The sequence below is a fragment of the Ranitomeya variabilis genome, chromosome 2 (genome assembly GCF_051348905.1).
Source record: "Ranitomeya variabilis isolate aRanVar5 chromosome 2, aRanVar5.hap1, whole genome shotgun sequence".
NCBI classification, from domain to species: domain Eukaryota; kingdom Metazoa; phylum Chordata; class Amphibia; order Anura; family Dendrobatidae; genus Ranitomeya; species Ranitomeya variabilis.
The window spans coordinates 1,117,238,178-1,117,260,749 of NC_135233.1; the positions used below are offsets into that span (position 1 = coordinate 1,117,238,178).

Below are 22,572 nucleotides of genomic sequence, written 5' to 3' on the forward strand. Positions count from 1 at the left end.
ATGGCCCACTGAATGAAAGGGAGAGAGGTGGCACACCCAGGAGTCAAGACTGGCACACAAGCTGAAAGGGCAATATTACTCTCCCACTGTTTTTTTATGTATTTTTTGTTTTTTCAGGGAGACTTTAGAAACCCAATAATATTTAAAAAAAAAAATAAATAGGCTTTCTATGGCCCACTGAATGAGAGGGAGAGAGGTGGCACACCCAGGAGTCAAGACTGGCACACAAGCTGAAAGGGCAATATTACTCTCCCACTGTTTTTTTAGGTTTTTTTTTTTTTTCAGGGAGACTTTAGAAACCAAATAATATTAAAAAAAAAAAAAAAAAAAAAAAAATAGGCTTGCTATAGCCCACTGAATGAGAGATAGCACACACAGCAGTGGCACACAAGCCCTGACTGAGGCCAATATTTTTCTCCCACTGATTGATGTAGTGTTTTTGTGTTGAGGTAGAATTTAGAACACAAATCACGGAAAAAATAAATAGGCTTTCTATGGCCCACTGAATGAAAGGGAGAGAGGTGGCACACCCAGGAGTCAAGACTGGCACACAAGCTGAAAGGGCAATATTACTCTCCCACTGTTTTTTTATGTATTTTTTGTTTTTTTCAGGGAGACTTTAGAAACCCAATAATATTTAAAAAAAAAAATAAATAGGCTTTCTATGGCCCACTGAATGAGAGGGAGAGAGGTGGCACACCCAGGAGTCAAGACTGGCACACAAGCTGAAAGGGCAATATTACTCTCCCACTGTTTTTTTAGGTTTTTTTTTTTTTTCAGGGAGACTTTAGAAACCAAATAATATTAAAAAAAAAAAAAAAAAAAAAAAAATAGGCTTGCTATAGCCCACTGAATGAGAGATAGCACACACAGCAGTGGCACACAAGCCCTGACTGAGGCCAATATTTTTCTCCCACTGATTGATGTAGTGTTTTTGTGTTGAGGTAGAATTTAGAACACAAATCACGGAAAAAATAAATAGGCTTTCTATGGCCCACTGAATGAAAGGGAGAGAGGTGGCACACCCAGGAGTCAAGACTGGCACACAAGCTGAAAGGGCAATATTACTCTCCCACTGTTTTTTTATGTATTTTTTGTTTTTTTCAGGGAGACTTTAGAAACCCAATAATATTTAAAAAAAAAAATAAATAGGCTTTCTATGGCCCACTGAATGAGAGGGAGAGAGGTGGCACACCCAGGAGTCAAGACTGGCACACAAGCTGAAAGGGCAATATTACTCTCCCACTGTTTTTTTAGGTTTTTTTTTTTTTTCAGGGAGACTTTTGAAACCAAATAATATTAAAAAAAAAAAAAAAAAAAAAATATAGGCTTGCTATAGCCCACTGAATGAGAGATAGCGCACACACAGCAGTGGCACACAAGCCCTGACTGAGGCCAATATTTTTCTCCCACTGATTGATGTAGTGTTTCTGTGTTGAGGTAGATTTTAGAACACAAATCACGGAAAAAATAAATAGGCTTTCTATGGCCCACTCAGTGAGAGATGGCACACACAGGGATGGCACTGTAGCAGAAATGCCAATCTTAATCTCCCACAAAAAAAAAAAAAAAAAAAAAAAAAAACTGTCCTACAATTACTATCTCCCTGCAGTAATGTAAGCCAGGTATGGCAGGCAGCAATAGGAGTGGACTGATGCACAAATTAAATAAAAAGTGTGGACAAACAAAAAAGATAGCTGTGCAGAAAGGAAGGAACAAGAGGATATGTGCTTTGAAAAAAGCAGTTGGTTTCCACAGTGGCGTACACACAGCAATACAGCTATCACGGAGCCTTCTAGGGCAGCCCAATGAGCTACAGCGCTGAGGGGAAAAAAAAAAAAAAATAGCTTCCACTGTTCCTGCACACCGAAGGTGGTGTTGGACAGTGGAAATCGCTGCAGCACAAGCGGTTTGGTGGTTAGTGGACCCTGCCTAACGCTCTCCCTGCTTCTGATGAAGCGGCAGCAACCTGTCCCTAAGCTCAGATCAGCAGCAGTAAGATGGCGGTCGGCGGGAACGCCCCTTTATAGCCCCTGTGACGCCGCAGACAGCAAGCCAATCACTGCAATGCCCTTCTCTAAGATGGTGGGGACCAGGATCTATGTCATCACGCTGCCCACACTCTGCGTTCACCTTCATTGGCTGAGAAATGGCGCTTTTCGCGTCATTGAAACGCGACTTTGGCGCGAAAGTCGCGTACCGCATGGCCGACAAGCACAGGGGTCGGATCGGGTTTCATGAGACGCCGACTTAGCCAAAAGTCGGCGACTTTTGAAAATGATCGACCCGTTTCGCTCAACCCTAGTTATTACACTTGGGGCTATTTAGTTTGGAAAAACGAAGGCTAAGGGGTATATGAGGGGACAGTACAAAGACCTTTCTGATGATCTTTTTAATCATAGACCTGAGACAGGGACAAGGGGGCATCCTCTACGTCTGGAGGAAAGAAGGTTTAAGCATAATAACAGACGCGGATTCTTTACTGTAAGAGCAGTGAGACTATGGAACTCTCTGCCGTATGATGTTGTAATGAGTGATTCATTGCTTCAATTTAAGTGGGGACTGGATACCTTTCTGGAAAAGTATAATATTACAGGGTATATATATTAGATTCTTTGATAGGGCGTTGATCCAGGGAACTAGTCTGATTGCCGTATGTGGGGTCGGGAAGGAATTTTTTTCCCCATGGTGGAGCTTATTCTTACCACATGGGTTTTTTTTGCCTTCCCCTGGATCAACATGTTAGGGCATGCTAGGTTAGGCTATGGGTTGAACTAGATGGACTTAAAGTCTTCCTTCAACCTTAATAACTATGTAACTATGTAACTATGTAATATGCTTTTGTATCCATAGTGTAAACCTTCAGGAAATATGTATCATACTTTCACAGTAATGCAATCAAAAATATAGGTAGAGCATAGGTAATTGTCAAAGCTAATGACTGCCATAAAACGTTTCCAAGTATTGAATTCCAAATTAGTTTGTTCCAATGTTTATATCTGATTGTATAAATCTGAGTTATTCCTTTGTTCCTTTCCTTTTCCTCTTTTTACCTAGTTCTTGCCATAATAAATATTTCCTTAACCCCATTCCTAATTTTTCCTTTCCCCTCTCCTTACGCATGTATATACGGATTTAAAAAAACCAGTAGAAATGATTGAAAACCATAGTGTAAACCTTAACACCATATATCACTTTTCCTGTCTTAAAATACAGAAATCTCTTTACAAATTGCGTCACTTCCCAGGAACAACAATCGCTGGATGTCAAGAGAAACCAAGACACCAGGTAAAGAAATTCACTCATCTATTCATATTTTGTAACACGTCCTTCACCAGTTGGTAGCCCACCAAAGTGCAAAAACTGCTCCACAGTGTAATAACGTGCCTGGCTCCATGGTGTAATAACGTGCCTGGCTCCATGGTGTAATAACGTGCCTGGCTCCATGGTGTAATAACGTGCCTGGCTCCATGGTGTAATAACGTGCCTGGCTCCACGGTGTAATAATGTATCTGGCTCCTTAGTGTAATAACGTATCTGGCTCCACAGTTTAATAATGTCTGGCTCCACAGTGTAATAACATGCCTGGCTCCATGGTGTAATAACGTGCCTGGATCCACGGTGTAATAACATATCTGGATCCACGGTGTAATAACGTATCTGGATCCACGGTGTAATAACGTGCCTGGCTCCATGGTGTAATAACGTGCCTGGCTCCATGGTGTAATAACGTGCCTGGCTCCATGGTGTAATAACGTGCCTGGCTCCATGGTGTAATAATGTATCTGGCTCCTTGGTGTAATAACGTATCTGGCTCCACAGTTTAATAATGTCTGGCTTCACGGTGTAATAACCTGCCAGGCTCCATGGTGTAATAACGTGCCTGGCTCCATGGTGTAATAACGTGCCTGGCTCCATGGTGTAATAACGTGCCTGGCTCCATGGTGTAATAATATATCTGGCTCCTTAGTGTAATAACGTATCTGGCTCCACAGTTTAATAATGTCTGGCTCCACAGTGTAATAACATGCCTGGCTCCATGGTGTAATAACGTGCCTGGCTCCATGGTGTAATAACGTGCCTGGATCCATGGTGTAATAACATATCTGGATCCACGGTGTAATAACGTATCTGGATCCACGGTGTAATAACGTGCCTGGCTCCATGGTGTAATAACGTGCCTGGCTCCATGGTGTAATAACGTGCCTGGCTCCATGGTGTAATAACGTGCCTGGCTCCATGGTGTAATAATGTATCTGGCTCCTTAGTGTAATAACGTATCTGGCTCCACAGTTTAATAATGTCTGGCTTCACGGTGTAATAACCTGCCAGGCTCCATGGTGTAATAACGTGCCTGGCTCCATGGTGTAATAACGTGCCTGGCTCCATGGTGTAATAACGTGCCTGGCTCCATGGTGTAATAACGTGCCTGGCTCCATGGTGTAATAACGTGCCTGGCTCCATGGTGTAATAATGTATCTGGCTCCTTAGTGTAATAACGTATCTGGCTCCACAGTTTAATAATGTCTGGCTCCACAGTGTAATAACATGCCTGGCTCCATGGTGTAATAACGTGCCTGGCTCCATGGTGTAATAACGTGCCTGGCTCCATGGTGTAATAACGTGCCTGGCTCCATGGTGTAATAATGTATCTGGCTCCTTAGTGTAATAACGTATCTGGCTCCACAGTTTAATAATGTCTGGCTCCACAGTGTAATAACATGCCTGGCTCCATGGTGTAATAACGTGCCTGGCTCCATGGTGTAATAACGTGCCTGGATCCACGGTGTAATAACATATCTGGATCCACGGTGTAACAACGTATCTGGATCCACGGTGTAATAACGTATCTGGATCCACGGTGTAATAACGTATCTGCCTCCTTAGTGTAAGAACGTCTGGCTCTACAGTGTAATAACGTATCTGGCTCCACAGTGTAATAACATCTGGCTCCACAGTGTAATAACGTACCTGGCTCTACAGTGTAATAACGTGCTGGGCTCCACAGTTTAATAACGTACCTGGCTCTACAGTGTAATAACGTGCCTGGCTCCACAGTGTAATAACGTGCCTGGCTCCACAGTGTAATAACCTGCCAGGCTCCACAGTGTAATAACGTATCTGGCTCCACAGTGTAATAACGTGCCTTGCTCCATGGTGTAATAACGTGCCTGGCTCCACAGTGTAATAACGTATCTGGCTCCACAGTGTAATAACGTGCTGGGCTCCACAGTGTAATAACGTGCCTGGCTCCATGGTGTAATAACCTATCTGGCTCCTTAGTGTAATAATGTATCTGGCTCCACAGTGTAATAACGTGCCAAGCTCCACAGTGTAATAACATATTTGGCTCCACAGTGTAATAACGTGCTGGGCTCCACAGTGTAATAATGTGCCAGGCTCCACAGTATAATAACATATTTGGCTCCACAGTGTAATAACATGCCAGGCTCCATGGTGTAATAACATATCTGGCTCCACGGTGTAATAACGTATCTGGCTCCATGGTGTAATAACATATCTGGCTCCATGGTGTAATAACATATCTGGCTCCATGGTGTAATAACGTATCTGGCTCCATGGTGTAATAACATATCTGGCTCCATGGTGTAATAACATATCTGGATCCACGGTGTAATATCGTATCTGGATCCACGGTGTAATAACGTATCTGGCTCCTTAGTGTAAGAACGTCTGGTTCTACAGTGTAATAACGTCTGGCTCCACAGTGTAATAACGTGCTGGGCTCCACAGTTTAATAACGTACCTGGCTCTACAGTGTAATAACGTGCCTGGCTCCATGGTGTAATAATGTATCTGGCTCCTTAGTGTAATAACGTATCTGGCTCCACAGTTTAATAATGTCTGGTGTCATGATTCTCAATGGCAAGAGAACGTAGTAAAGCATGCAAAAGGACTAGCTCTTGGAAGATGGGAACTCGAGCTGACCGTGAGCTAAACCTACCGCACAACTAACAGTGGCCGGGTAGCGTGCCTACGTTTTATCCCTAGACGCCCAGCGCCAGCCGGAGGACTGACTGACCCTAGCAGAGGAAAATACAGACCTGGCTTACCTCTAGAGAAATTTTCCCCAAAAGGCAGACAGTAGCCCCCACATATATTGGCGGTGATTTGAGAGGAAATTAACATACGAAGTATGAAGATAGGTTTAGCAAATTGAGGTCCGCTTACTAGATAGTAGGAAGACAGAAAAGGGAACTGCACGGTCAGCTGAAAACCCTTTCAAAATACCATCCTGAAATTACTTTAAGACTCTAATATCAACTCATGACACCAGAGTGGCAATTTCAGCTCACAAGAGCTTCCAGCCTCAGAAATATTCAATAACAGAGAACTGGAACAAAAATGCAAAACAAACTTAGGACTACAAGTCCAACTTAGCTGATAGTAGTCTAGGAGCAGGAACATGCAACAGAAAGGCTTCTGGTAACATTGTTGGCCGGCATAGAAATGACTGAGGAGCAAGGCTAAATAGAAAACTCCCACATCCTGATGGAAACAGGTGAACAGAGGAGATGAAGCACACAAGTGCAGTACCACCAGAAACCACCGGGGGAGCCCAGAAACCAAATTCACAACAGTACCCCCCCCCTCAAGGAGGGGGCACCGAACCCTCACCAGAACCACCAGGGCGATCAGGATGAGCCCTATGAAAGGCACGGACCAAATCGGAGGCATGAACATCAGAGGCAGTGTCATGATCTCAATGGCAAGAGAACATAGCATCAGCATATATAGGAACTAGCTCTTGGAAGATGGGAACTGAGCTGACCATGAACTAAACCTACCGCACAACTAGCAGTGGCCGGGTAGCATTCCTACGTTTTATCCCTAGATGCCCAGCGCCAGCCGGAGGACTAAATAATGCTAGCAGAGGAAAATATTAGTCCTAGCTCACCTCTAGAGAAATACCCCGAAAGGAGACAGAGGCCCCCCACATGTATTGGCGGTGAATTAAGATGAAATAACAAACGTAGTATGAAAATAGGTTTAGCAAATTTGAGGTCCACTTACTAAATAGCAGAAGACAGAAAGGACACTTTCATGGTCAGCTGAAAACCCTATCAAAACACCATCCAGAAATTACTTTAAGACTCTGGCATTAACTCATAACACCAGAGTGGCAATTCCTGTTCACAAGAGCTTTCCAGACACAGTAACAAAACTACAGCTGTGAACTGGAACAAAAATGCAAAAACAAACAAGGACAAGAGTCCAACTTATCTAGTAGTTGTCTAGGAGCAGGAACAAGCACAGAGAGGCTTCTGATAACATTGTTGACCGGCAAGCAACTAACAGAGAAGCAGGGTTATATAGCGACTCCCACATCTTGATGGGAACAGGTGAACAGAGAAGATGAAAACACCAGTTCAATTCCACCAGTAGCCACCGGGGGAGCCCAGAATCCAAATTCACAACAGGCAGTCACCCAAGAGTTATCCTCCTGACTGTAGCCCTTCCACTTGACCAGATACTGAAGTCTCCGTCTGGAAACACGGGAGTCCAAGATCTTCTCGACAACGTACTCCAACTCACCCTCAACCAACACCGGAGCAGGAGGCTCAACGGAAGGCACAACCGGTACCTCATACCTGCGCAACAATGACCGATGGAAGACATTATGAATAGAAAAAGATGCAGGGAGGTCCAAACGAAAGGACACAGGGTTAAGAATCTCCAATATCTTGTACGGGCCGATGAACCGAGGCTTAAACTTAGGAGAAGAAACCTTCATAGGGACAAAACGAGAAGACAACCACACCAAGTCCCCAACACAAAGACGAGGACCAACACGACGACGGCGGTTGGCAAAATGCTGAGTCTTCTCCTGGGACAACCTCAAATTGTCCACCACATGCCCCCAAATCTGATGCAACCTCTCCACCACAGCATCCACTCCAGGACAATCCGAAGACTCCATCTGACCAGAAGAGAAACGAGGATGAAACCCCGAATTACAGAAAAAAGGAGAAACCAAGGTGGCAGAACTAGCCCGATTATTGAGGGCAAACTCCGCCAAGGGCAAAAAGGCAACCCAATCATCCTGATCCGCAGACACAAAACACCTCAAATAAGTCTCCAAGGTCTGATTAGTTCGCTCGGTCTGGCCATTAGTCTGAGGATGGAAAGCAGACGAAAAAGACAAATCAATGCCCATCCTAGCACAGAACGCTCGCCAAAATCTAGACACGAATTGGGTTCCCCTGTCAGAAACGATATTCTCCGGAATACCATGCAAGCGCACCACATTTTGAAAAAACAGAGGAACCAGCTCGGATGAGGAAGGCAATTTGGGCAAGGGAACCAAATGGACCATCTTAGAGAAACGGTCACACACCACCCAGATGACAGACATCTTCTGAGAAACAGGGAGATCAGAAATAAAATCCATGGAGATGTGAGTCCAAGGCCTCTTCGGAATAGGCAAGGATAACAACAATCCACTAGCCCGAGAACAACAAGGCTTGGCCCGAGCACAAACATCACAAGACTGCACAAAACCTCGCACATCTCGCGACAGGGAAGGCCACCAGAAGGACCTAGCCACCAAATCCCTGGTACCAAAGATTCCAGGATGACCTGCTAACGCAGAAGAATGGACCTCCGAGATGACTCTACTGGTCCAATCATCAGGAACAAACATTCTACCAGGCGGGCAACGATCAGGTCTATTCGCCTGAAACTCCTGCAAGACCCGTCGCAAGTCTGGGGAAACAGCAGATAATATCACTCCATCCTTAAGGATACCTGTAGGTTCAGAATTACCAGGGGAATCAGGCTCAAAACTCCTAGAAAGGGCATCCGCCTTCACATTTTTAGAACCTGGTAGGTAAGAAACCACAAAATTAAACCGAGAGAAAAATAACGACCAGCGCGCCTGTCTAGGATTCAGGCGCCTGGCAGACTCAAGATAAATCAAATTCTTGTGGTCGGTCAATACCACCACCTGATGTCTAGCCCCCTCAAGCCAATGACGCCACTCCTCAAAAGCCCACTTCATAGCCAAGAGCTCCCGATTACCAATATCATAATTTCGCTCAGGGGGCGAAAATTTACGAGAAAAGAACGCACAAGGTCTCATCACGGAGCAGTCGGAACTTTTCTGCGACAAAACCGCCCCAGCTCCGATTTCTGAAGCGTCAACCTCAACCTGCAAAGGAAGAGTAACATCAGGCTGACGCAATACAGGGGCGGAAGAAAAGCGGCGCTTAAGCTCCCGAAAGGCCTCCACAGCAGCAGGGGACCAATCAGCAACATCAGCACCCTTCTTAGTCAAATCAGTCAACGGTTTAGCAACATCAGAAAAACCAGTTATAAATCGACGATAAAAATTAGCAAAGCCCAAAAACTTCTGAAGGCTCTTAAGAGAAGAGGGTTGCGTCCAATCACAAATAGCCTGAACCTTGACAGGGTCCATCTCAATGGAAGAGGGGGAAAAAATGTACCCCAAAAACGAAATCTTTTGAACCCCAAAAACGCACTTAGAACCCTTTACACACAAGGAATTAGAGCGCAAAACCTGAAAAACCCTCCTGACCTGTTGGACATGAGAGTCCCAGTCATCCGAAAAAATCAAAATATCATCAAGATACACAATCAAAAATTTATCCAAATAATCACGGAAAATGTCATGCATAAAGGACTGAAAGACTGAAGGGGCATTTGAAAGACCAAAAGGCATTACTAAATACTCAAAATGGCCCTCAGGCGTATTAAATGCGGTTTTCCACTCATCCCCCTGCTTAATTCGCACCAAATTATACGCCCCACGAAGATCAATCTTAGAGAACCACTTGGCCCTCTTTATTCGAGCAAACAAATCAGTAAGCAGTGGCAAAGGATACTGATATTTAACCGTGATTTTATTCAAAAGCCGATAATCAATACACGGCCTCAAAGAGCCATCTTTTTTAGATACAAAGAAAAAACCGGCTCCTAAGGGAGATGACGAAGGACGAATATGTCCCTTTTCCAAGGACTCCTTAATATATTCCCGCATAGCAGCATGTTCAGGCACAGATAGATTAAATAAACGACCCTTTGGAAACTTACTGCCCGGAATCAGATCTATAGTACAATCGCAATCTCTGTGCGGAGGTAGTGAACCAAGTTTAGGCTCCTCAAAAACGTCACGATAATCAGATAAAAATTCCGGGATCTCAGAGGGAATAGATGACGAAATGGAAACCAAAGGTACGTCCCCATGAGTCCCCTGACATCCCCAGCTTAACACAGACATTGCTTTCCAGTCGAGGACTGGGTTATGAGATTGCAGCCATGGCAATCCAAGCACCAACACATCATGTAGATTATACAACACAAGGAAGCGAATAATCTCCTGGTGATCCGGATTAATACGCATAGTTACTTGTGTCCAGTATTGTGGTTTATTACTAGCCAATGGCGTGGAGTCAATACCCTTCAGAGGTATAGGAACTTCCAGAGGCTCTAAATCAAACCCACAGCGTTTGGCAAAGGACCAATCCATAAGACTCAAAGCGGCGCCAGAGTCGACATAGGCGTCCGCGGTAATAGACGATAAAGAGCAAATCAGGGTCACAGATAGAATAAACTTAGACTGTAAAGTGCCAATTGAAACAGACTTATCAACCTTCTTAGTACGTTTAGAGCATGCTGATATAACATGAGTTGAATCACCACAATAGAAGCATAACCCATTCTTTCGCCTAAAATTCTGTCGTTCGCTTCTGGACAGAATTCTATCACATTGCATAATCTCTGGCGCCTTCTCAGTAGACACCGCCAAATGGTGCACAGGTTTGCGCTCCCGCAAACGCCGATCAATCTGAATAGCCATTGTCATGGACTCATTCAGACCTGTAGGCACAGGGAACCCCACCATAACATCTTTAATGGCATCAGAGAGACCCTCTCTGAATTTCGCTGCCAGGGCGCACTCATTCCACTGAGTAAGCACAGACCACTTACGAAATTTTTGGCAGTATATTTCAGCCTCATCTTGCCCTTGAGACAGGGCCATTAAGGCTTTTTCAGCCTGAATCTCTAAATGAGGTTCCTCATAAAGCAACCCCAAAGCCAGGAAAAACGCATCCACATTGAGCAACGCAGGATCCCCTGGTGCCAAAGCAAATGCCCAATCCTGAGGGTCGCCCCGGAGCAAGGAAATTACAATCCTGACCTGCTGTGCAGGATCTCCAGCGGAGCGAGATCTCAGAGACAAAAATAATTTACAATTATGTTTGAAATTCTGGAAGCGAGATCTATCCCCAGAGAAAAATTCAGGTAAAGGAATTCTAGGTTCAGATGTAGGAGCATGAATAACGAAATCCTGTAAGCTTTGAACCTTCATAGCGAGATTATTCAAACCTGTAGCTAAACTCTGAGGATCCATTTTAATCAGGTGAAATCAGAACCATTCAAGGATGAGAAGGAGAGAGAGACGAAGGCTGCAGTAAGCAGAGATGCTAATGAATCAACTAATGAGCAAACTCAGGAAAAAAAAAAAAATTCTCTGCAGACTTCTTTTCTCTCCTTTCTTCTGCCAATTATTTTAACCCTTGGCCGGCCAAACTGTCATGATTCTCAATGGCAAGAGAACGTAGTAAAGCATGCAAAAGGACTAGCTCTTGGAAGATGGGAACTCGAGCTGACCGTGAGCTAAACCTACCGCACAACTAACAGTGGCCGGGTAGCGTGCCTACGTTTTATCCCTAGACGCCCAGCGCCAGCCGGAGGACTGACTGACCCTAGCAGAGGAAAATACAGACCTGGCTTACCTCTAGAGAAATTTTCCCCAAAAGGCAGACAGTAGCCCCCACATATATTGGCGGTGATTTGAGAGGAAATTAACATACGAAGTATGAAGATAGGTTTAGCAAATTGAGGTCCGCTTACTAGATAGTAGGAAGACAGAAAAGGGAACTGCACGGTCAGCTGAAAACCCTTTCAAAATACCATCCTGAAATTACTTTAAGACTCTAATATCAACTCATGACACCAGAGTGGCAATTTCAGCTCACAAGAGCTTCCAGCCTCAGAAATATTCAATAACAGAGAACTGGAACAAAAATGCAAAACAAACTTAGGACTACAAGTCCAACTTAGCTGATAGTAGTCTAGGAGCAGGAACATGCAACAGAAAGGCTTCTGGTAACATTGTTGGCCGGCATAGAAATGACTGAGGAGCAAGGCTAAATAGAAAACTCCCACATCCTGATGGAAACAGGTGAACAGAGGAGATGAAGCACACAAGTGCAGTACCACCAGAAACCACCGGGGGAGCCCAGAAACCAAATTCACAACAGTCTGGCTTCACGGTGTAATAACCTGCCAGGCTCCATGGTGTAATAAAGTGCCTGGCTCCATGGTGTAATAACGTGCCTGGCTCCATGGTGTAATAACGTGCCTGGCTCCATGGTGTAATAACGTGCCTGGCTCCATGGTGTAATAACGTGCCTGGCTCCATGGTGTAATAATGTATCTGGCTCCTTGGTGTAATAACGTATCTGGCTCCACAGTTTAATAATGTCTGGCTCCACAGTGTAATAACATGCCTGGTTCCATGGTGTAATAACGTGCCTGGCTCCATGGTGTAATAACGTGCCTGGATCCACGGTGTAATAACATATCTGGATCCACGGTGTAACAACGTATCTGGATCCACGGTGTAATAACGTATCTGGATCCACGGTGTAATAACGTATCTGCCTCCTTAGTGTAAGAACGTCTGGCTCTACAGTGTAATAACGTATCTGGCTCCACAGTGTAATAACATCTGGCTCCACAGTGTAATAACGTACCTGGCTCTACAGTGTAATAACGTGCTGGGCTCCACAGTTTAATAACGTACCTGGCTCTACAGTGTAATAACGTGCCTGGCTCCACAGTGTAATAACGTGCCTGGCTCCACAGTGTAATAACCTGCCAGGCTCCACAGTGTAATAACATATCTGGCTCCACAGTGTAATAACGTGCCTTGCTCCATGGTGTAATAACTTGCCTGGCTCCACAGTGTAATAACGTATCTGGCTCCACAGTGTAATAACGTGCTGGGCTCCACAGTGTAATAACGTGCCTGGCTCCATGGTGTAATAACCTATCTGGCTCCTTAGTGTAATAATGTATCTGGCTCCACAGTGTAATAACGTGCCAGGCTCCACAGTGTAATAACATATTTGGCTCCACAGTGTAATAACGTGCTGGGCTCCACAGTGTAATAATGTGCCAGGCTCCACAGTATAATAACATATTTGGCTCCACAGTGTAATAACATGCCAGGCTCCATGGTGTAATAACATATCTGGCTCCACGGTGTAATAACGTATCTGGCTCCATGGTGTAATAACATATCTGGCTCCATGGTGTAATAACATATCTGGCTCCATGGTGTAATAACGTATCTGGCTCCATGGTGTAATAACATATCTGGCTCCATGGTGTAATAACATATCTGGATCCACGGTGTAATATCGTATCTGGATCCACAGTGTAAGAACGTCTGGTTCTACAGTGTAATAACGTCTGGCTCCACAGTGTAATAACATCTGGCTCCACAGTGTAATAACGTGCTGGGCTCCACAGTTTAATAACGTACCTGGCTCTACAGTGTAATAACGTGCCTGGCTCCATGGTGTAATAACATGCTTGACTCCACAGTGTAATAACATATCTGGCTCCACAGTGTAATAACATGCCAGGCTCCATGGTGTAATAACGTATCTGGCTCCACAGTGTAATAACCTGCCAGGCTCCACGGTGTAATAACCTATCTGGCTCCACAGTGTAATAACGTACCTGGCTCCATGGTGTAATAACATGCTTGACTCCACAGTGTAATAACATATCTGGCTCCACAGTGTAATAACATGCCAGGCTCCATGGTGTAATAACGTATCTGGCTCCACAGTGTAATAACCTGCCAGGCTCCACGGTGTAATAACCTATCTGGCTCCACAGTGTAATAACGTATCTGGCTCCACAGTGTAATAACGTACCTGGCTCCACAGTGTAATAACGTGTCTGGCTCCACAGTGTAATAACGTATCTGGCTCCACAGTGTAATAACGTGCCTTGCTCCATGGTGTAATAACGTGCCAGGCTCCACAGTGTAATAACATATCTGGCTCCACAGTTTGATAACGTACCTGGCTCCATGGTGTAATAACGTGCCTGACTCCACAGTGTAACAACGTGCCAGACTACACTGTGTAATAACGTACCTGGCTCCACAGTGTAATAGCGTGCCGGGCTCCACATAATAATAGCATGCCGGGCTCCACAGTGTAATGACGTGCCAGGCTCCACAGCGTAATAACGTACCGGGCTCCACATAATAATAGCATGCCGGGCTCCACAGTGTAATAACGTGCCTGACTCCATAGCATAATAGCGTTTGGGGCTCCGCAGTGTAAAAATGTGCCGGGCTCCACAGTGTAATAACGTGCCTGACTCCATAGCATAATAGCGTTTGGGGCTCCGCAGTGTAAAAATGTGCCAGGCTCCGCAGTATGTTGGATCCAATTTATAATTTGTCAGGTCTGGTGTATTATAAAATATCATATAAGTGTTACTCCATAATAATCAGAAATCAAAAAAATGTGTATAAACAATAAATGTTTTATGGCCGGACACAACTACACAGTAAAAATAAAAATGAAAAGTTAATAATTAAAATTAAGAAGCTTTGAAAGCAACGAGAGACACACAATAATGATATTCAGAAGACAATACAAAGGGCGGCCACCAGGAGGCAGAATTCTGCCAAGGAATGATGACAACAGGCATGGACATGCAGACATGTATATCCACAAAGATTATTACTATGTAATTCTGACAGATCTATAGAGATATGGAGCAATGTAATGCACAAAACGATATCAATGGTAAAGAGTTAAAGATGCAAAATTAGAATATGTGATCACATCGTCTCCCCTACAGACCCCGACATGCATTTCGACCCTACTTCATCTGTGGGCCAGAGGTGGAGGGCATGAGGTATCTTAAATAGTATTAAAGATGTACAGATAGGTCAAAGCAAATTGAATAATTAACTAGCAGCAGTTGTATGCCGTATCAGAGCACATGAAACGCACAAGGTCAGACGATCACACGGTCAGACGATCACACGGTCAGACGATCACACGGTCAGACGATTACACGGTCAGACGGTCACACGGTCAGACGGTCACACGGTCAGACGATCACACGGTCAGACGACCACACGGTCAGACGAACACATGGTCAGATGATCACACGGTTAGACGAACACATGGTCAGATGATCACATGGTCAGATGATAACACTGTCAGACGGTCACACTGTCAGACGATCACACAGACGACCACACGGTCAGACGGTCAGACGATCAGACGGTCAGACGACCACACGGTCAGACGAACACATGGTCAGATGATCACACGGTCAGACGAACACATGGTGAGACGAACACATGGTCAGATGATCACATGGTCAGACAGTCACACTGTCAGACGATCACACAGACGACCACACGGTCAGACGACCACACGGTCAGAAGATCATACGGTCAGACGAACACACGGTCAGACGAACACATGGTCAGATGATCACACGGTCAGACGAACACATGGTCAGATGATCACATGGCCAGATGATCACACGGTCAGACGATCACACGGTCAGACGGTCACACGGTCAGACGACCATACGGTCAGACGAACACATGGTCAGATGGGGCAGCCCCCGGGATCACTCCACACAGCGTGACGGACCGGACGTCTATGAGTGCCATATGCAGCGGCGGATACACGCCCTCCTTCTCCCTTTAAGGATCTGAGACGCTCCAGGTGCGCTTTCCATCCCGGGTTGCCTAGGCTCATATACCTCATTGTCCTATGCTTCCAGTTTTGTTAAAGATATTTCTGATGAAGGTCTTGTGATTTGACCGAAAACGTTTAAATAATCTTTGAACTGGATGCACAAATAAATGGGATGTTCACTTTTTTCATCTGAAAGAAACCATTTGAGTGCCAAGTGACTTATTATTATTGGATTGACGGGCTGGAAACCTGACTTGGGCACCACACAGGATCCTTGAGTGCCGTGTGTTTTGTCTTTATCAGATGATCACACGGTCAGACGAACACATGGTGAGACGAACACATGGTCAGATGATCACATGGTCAGACGGTCACACTGTCAGACGATCACACAGACGACCACACGGTCAGACGATCACACGGTCAGACGACCACACGGTCAGACGAACACATGGTCAGATGATCACACGGTCAGACGAACACATGGTCAGATGATCACATGGTCAGACGGTCACACTGTCAGACGATCACACAGACGACCACACGGTCAGACGATCACACGGTCAGACGATCACACGGTCAGACGGTCAGACGACCACACGGTCAGACGAACACATGGTCAGATGATCACACGGTCAGACGAACACACGGTGAGACAAACACATGGTCACATGATCACATGGTCAGACGGTCACACTGTCAGACGATCACACAGATGACCACACGGTCAGACGACCACACGGTCAGACGAACACACGGTCAGATGATCACACGGTCAGACGATCACATGGTCAGGCGATCACACGCATCAGGTGATGATGGACATCCCCACGAATTGAAGCAAGCTTTCAGGGAAGGTGCCATGCTCAAAAAGGGAAAAATGTGCATAGAAGATAGTGGATAAAGGAGAAGCAAGTAAGATGATTGGTACATATAGGAGAGGCTAGGAGGAGGCAAATAAAATGATCGAAAAAGAGGTAGAAATAAAGTTAATAATAGGAGTATAATAAGGTGGATCAGGCATATAATGTGTTGGGTACAGTACAGGGGCGGACACAGACAGCTGCACAGGCGGTATTTTCACCCCTGGTCCAGTATATATACTCTGGGACCCTATATGTTATACAGTATATTTTAATACATTGGGTCTGGTATGTTAGAGGTGACTCTGGTTTAGGATGCATCTTACATACTGTAGTAATTTTTTTAATTTGACTTTTTTTGTAGATTTTTCACTGCAGATTTCCACATTTAGCCCAAGTCCTCGACTCCAGAGCAAAGATCCAGGTGACAAAAATATTACTCTTATCCTCTTATTGCACAGATCATGGAAGGCTCCATAGTCTCCATGGAACCAGTGGGTGGAGTGCTCCATATTCTCCATGGTATCTGGGGTAGAAGAGTCCCTGGTCTCCATGGTATCGATGGGTGGTAAGTTCCATAGTTTCCATGATATCAGTGGGTGGTAAGTTCCATATTCTCCATGATATCAGTGGGTGGAGTGCTCGATATTCTCCATGCTATCTGTTGGTGGAAGGATCCATAGTCTCCATGGAATTGGTAGGTGGCAAGTTCCATAGTCTCCATGATATCAGTGGGTGGTAAGTTCCATATTCTCCATGATATCAGTGGGTGGAGTGCTCGATATTCTCCATGCTAACTGTTGGTGGAAGGTTCCATAGTCTCCATGGAATTGGTAGGTGGTAAGTTCCATAGTCTCCATGATATCAGTGGGTGGTAAGTTCCATAGTCTCCATGATATCAGTGGGTGGTAAGTTCCATATTCTCCATGATATCAGTGGGTGGAGTTCTCGATATTCTCCATGCTATCTGTTGGTGGAAGGTTCCATAGTCTCCATGGAATTGGTAGGTGGTAAGTTCCATAGTCTCCATGATATCAGTGGGTGGTAAGTTCCATAGTCTCCATGATATCAGTGGGTGGTAAGTTCCATATTCTCCATGATATCAGTGGGTGGAGTGCTCGATATTCTCCATGCTAACTGTTGGTGGAAGGTTCCATAGTCTCCATGGAATTGGTAGGTGGTAAGTTCCATAGTCTCCATGATATCAGTGGGTGGTAAGTTCCATAGTCTCCATGATATCAGTGGGTGGTAAGTTCAATATTCTCTATGATATCAGTGGGTGGAGTTCTCGATATTCTCCATGCTATCTGTTGGTGGAAGGTTCCATAGTCTCCATTGAATTGGTAGGTGGAAGGATCCATATTCTCCATGGTGTCAATGGGTGTAAGTCTCCATGGTATCAGTGGGTGGTAGCAGTGGTGTAACTAGAGTTTAATGGGCGCTGATGCAGAATTTGGACCGTCATGCCGGTCAGATGTATGGGTCCCTGTAGCATTTTAGATTTTACGAAGACATGTTCAAAATATATCAATCTCATAAAAAACTCAGCAATAATCATTTTGTAAGTAATACCAAATAACACATATCACCATATTGTTACTGAACAAGTCCCTGTACTTTAACTAATGCACCAATAATAAATCAATAAATCAAATACCACCACATAGTGCCTGAGTATAACCACCACATAGCATCACCAACATAAGGTGTCTGTGTAACCACCATCCTGTTATTGAAAAAGTCAGTTTTGCAAACACCAATAATACCACATGCAAGGGAGAAATACTGCCACACCATGACCAAACCACATATTACTGCCACATAGTAACTTAATAATACCACATACAAGGGAGAAATACCACCACACCATGACCAGACCACATATTACCACTTCATAGTGACTGAATAATACCACAAACAAAGGGTAAATACCATCACACCATTGCCAGACCACATATTACCACCATATAGTGATCGAATAATGCCACATACAAGGAACAAATATCTCCACAGTAACCAGATCACATATTACCACCACATAGTGATAAGACCATATACATAGGATGAATACCGCCATACCATGACCATACCACATATTTCCACCACATAGTGACTGAATAATACCACATACATGGCCAGGCCACATATTAACACCACAAAATGGCCAAATATTGACACATACAAGGAACAAATACCTCCACACCATGACCAGACCACATATTACCACTACACAGTGATCGAATAATACCACATACAAGGGAAAAATAAAGCCACAATAGAATCATAGTACCATAGAATGTTAAAGTTGAAAGGGACCTCCAGGGTCATTGTGACTAGTGATGAGCGAATTTGCTCGGAAAACAATTGGCAAACATTAATTCGGCACAAATATGGCACATTCGGATTCGTGATCGGAAACACGAGCAAAATTTTATAAAATCGGTAAAAATCGATAACGTTTAGTAAAACTGCGGAAAATTATTTGCGCTGGCACATACTTATTTTCATCACTTTTGCAACGATAATGATGGTGTATCATGAGCGTTTTTGCATGTGTTTGATGAGGGGAGGGGGTTTGCCGAGGCGCGGCGTTCTTGTACACAGTAATTTTTTTTCCCAAACTTTACGTATGCACATTTCCGCCACAATGGATACAATAATTGAAAGAAATGGATGGCACTCACCGGTTATAAAAACTTCTTTATTTGAATACTTTAAAACATGGGCGTTTGGAGGATGGGAGCAGGAGTGGAATGGACGACAGCGTTATCGCGCTGCAGTAGCGCTTCTACTGGTCACACAGGTGAGTGAGACTGACATCACCTCTTAGCATACGTATTGGGGCCCCCATGCTTACTTTTTTGCTATTATCTGCAAAATTACTTAAGTTAGAATTTTGAAACTCCAGGTAATCCTCAAGTATGTCGTTGTTGGTAATATCCAGTTGTTCATATAATTTTTTTCGTTGGCATTTCGGTTTAACAATGCTTTTTTGGTGAAAACCACATCTGTAAGGATTGGGGGCCTTTTAGGCCCCCATGTATTTTTTATCATGTTCTTAGTAGTGTTTGTGTCTCAAGTTACTTTATTTGTACTCAGTAATGCTGGTGGAGGGGCCAGGGTGTGTATAATAACATGTGAGGATGTCATGTGATGTTTGGAGGGACAGATAAGGCCATGACATCATCTTGGGTCCTTCTGAACACAGTAATGAGCTGTGTAGAGAGTAATGAGGACAGTATACACTGTGAGCTAATTGTGAAGGACCTGAGGTAAGATGTTGATTCAGTTTCTCTGATTCTAAGAAGCTATTGAGCTACAGATATCCAGAGAATTGTACACCACCTAAAAGAAAGTATAAAAGGTAAGAGCTGCTGAGGGTGAGAGGAGGGAGGGGGCACTTTACACTTAAGCCCCCATCACACTAAGCAAGGTCGCTAGCGAGATCGCTGCTGAGTCACAAGTTTTGTGACGCAACAACGACCTCAGTAGCGATCTCACTATGTTTGACACATAGCAGCGACCAGGCCTCTGCTGTGAGATCGCTGGTCGTGTCGGAATGGCCTGGACCTTTTCTTGATCGTTGAGGTCCCGCTGGGTAGCACACATCGCTGTGTTTGACACCTTACCAACGACCTCATTGACTACAATGTCTCACAGGACGTCCCTCATCGAGGTCTGAATCGTCATAATAGCTGCCATGTGACATCGTTGTACAGATCGCTACAGGTCGCCGCATCGCTGCTGCGTCGTTGGGAAGATCTCACTGTTTGACATCTCACCAGCGACCACATAGCGACGCAGCAACGATCCCTGACAGGTCGTATCGTTGTCGGGATCGCTTTAGCATCGCTAAGTGTGACTGGGCCTTTGCAGTGTGTCACACACAAGCAAAGAGTGGACAACCCTGATTATGTTCATTGTTTTTTCTTTTAGTTTGCTAACATCTAGTCAGCAATGGCACAGTCTTCCTCCAAGCCTCTGAGTGACCAAGAGATTGAAGCAATTGTGTTTCAAAGTGATGATGAAAGTGAACTATCTTTGTCCGATGACGAGTACCTGCCACCAGAGAATCAAACATCCTCAAGTGATTCTTCTTCTGATGATGAAGAAGTGAATCTAGTGGATCCTCAAGAAGTGATAAGCAGAACATCCAAAACGAATGTTTTTTGGGACAGTAATCCTACATTAGTCGGACGTACTGCAATCCATAATATTGTGAGACAGGCTCAAGGAGCTGTGGGAAGTCCCAGTTATTTTTCCCCTAAAGACGTATTCTGTACTTTTTTTTCTGACAATATTGCAGAAGAGGTCCTTTTATGTTCAAACCTAGAAGGAAGACGTATCGCTTCTGCAAAAAATAAGTCCTGGAAAAATATCTCAAAAGAGGAACTTTATGCATATATTGGACTTTTACTGCTGGCAGGGAGTCAAAAATCGTATGATGTTCCAATACGAGAATTATTTCTGGACCCACTTTCTGATCCACACGATAAGGCGACAATGTCAGTGGACAGATATGAGGAAATTAGAAGACACATTCGATTTGATGATAAGCGAACACGTGCATTGAGGTTTGAAACAGACAAATTAGCCCCTATCAGTTATATCTGGAACATATGTATCAAAAATTGCACCAAACTTTACAATCCTAGTACTAATGTTACTGTAGATGAGCAACTTGTACCGTTCAGAGGACGCTGCAAGTTCATACAATACATGCCCAGCAAGCCAGCCAAGTACGGAATCAAAATCTTCTGGATGTGTGATTCTGCAAATTATTATGGCATAAATGGCGTCATCTACTGTGGCAAAGAGGTTGGTACACCAGTACAGAAGGATCTGGGGTCTGAAGTTGTCAAAACTCTTGCTGTACCAATATTCAATTCAGTTAGAAACATTACCATGGACAATTATTTCACCAATGTTGAACTAGGCAATTTTCTGCTTCAAAAAACTATTACACTTGTTGGTACTATCAAGCCAAACCGACGAGAAATTCCAGAAGCACTGAAACACAATCGTCAGCGAGCACTTTATGAGAGTGTCTTTGGATTCAATAACAAAGCGACTTTGGTATCTTACAAAGCGAAGAAGGAGAAATCAGTGATTTTACTCAGTACCATGCATCACAATTGCAGAATTGACAGCAATGACAGAAAATTAAAACCAGAAATCATCCTGCATTACAAAAAAACAAAAGGAGGTGTAGACAAAATGGATGAGATGGTGGGAGAAGATCTGTGCTGAAATAATGCCAATCTTTTTTTTTTTTTTTTTCTTTTCTGCATTTACAGTAGGGCGGTGCAGGCGGTGCAGTCTCTCAGCCTATCAGCAGCGCACACACACACACACACACAGCATTGTGCATGTGATGCACACAAGCAAGGGCATGTGTCATTGGCTGTGTATGTCACATGTCCTTGCCCTATAAGAACCAGCCATTTGCCCCGTCGCCACCATTTCCTCACTGCTGCAGCTTAGTGTTAGACGGCACCGCTGCTGCTGTGGGCGCTATACAGACTAAGAGTCTTTTTTGGGAGCAAATTTTCAGAGAGATAGGTTTAGGGAGTCGGGACTAGTTGTAATATCAGCCCTTTTCAGGGTAGGTTACAGCAGTTCCTAGCACTTTTTGCCAGGCAGGTCTGTGCCAGTGCTGTGCAAGTGTTAGTCACAGCATTTGGTGTAATCTAGCTCAGCCAATCCTTTTGGGCTAGTAGCATTGTCTGATAGTCATCTGAGTACCCCGCCTGTGAAGCTAGCTACACCTCCTGTGTATCTAAATTTATACTGCATCTAACCCAGTAAATAGTTTTGGGCCTAGGAGCAGTGTCTGCACTCCTGTGTATCTAAATTTTTACTGCATCTAACCCAGTAAATCTTTTTGGGCTTAGTAGGAGTGTCTGCAC

The 22,572-nt window shown here is 44.3% G+C and overlaps 1 protein-coding gene across 5 annotated transcripts in view; it reads left to right on the forward strand.

Annotated features, from left to right (window-relative positions):
- The window catches only part of LOC143808872 (T-cell differentiation antigen CD6-like), a 467,903-nt gene that overhangs the window by 151,972 nt on the left and 293,359 nt on the right, over positions 1 to 22,572 (forward strand). For all 5 annotated transcript variants that reach the window (XM_077292011.1, XM_077292012.1, XM_077292013.1 and 2 more), the window contains 2 exons: positions 3,217 to 3,288; positions 17,028 to 17,087. In XM_077292011.1, the coding sequence (XP_077148126.1) occupies positions 3,217 to 3,288; positions 17,028 to 17,087 (132 nt within the window). The remainder of the gene's footprint in view (positions 1 to 3,216; positions 3,289 to 17,027; positions 17,088 to 22,572) is intronic.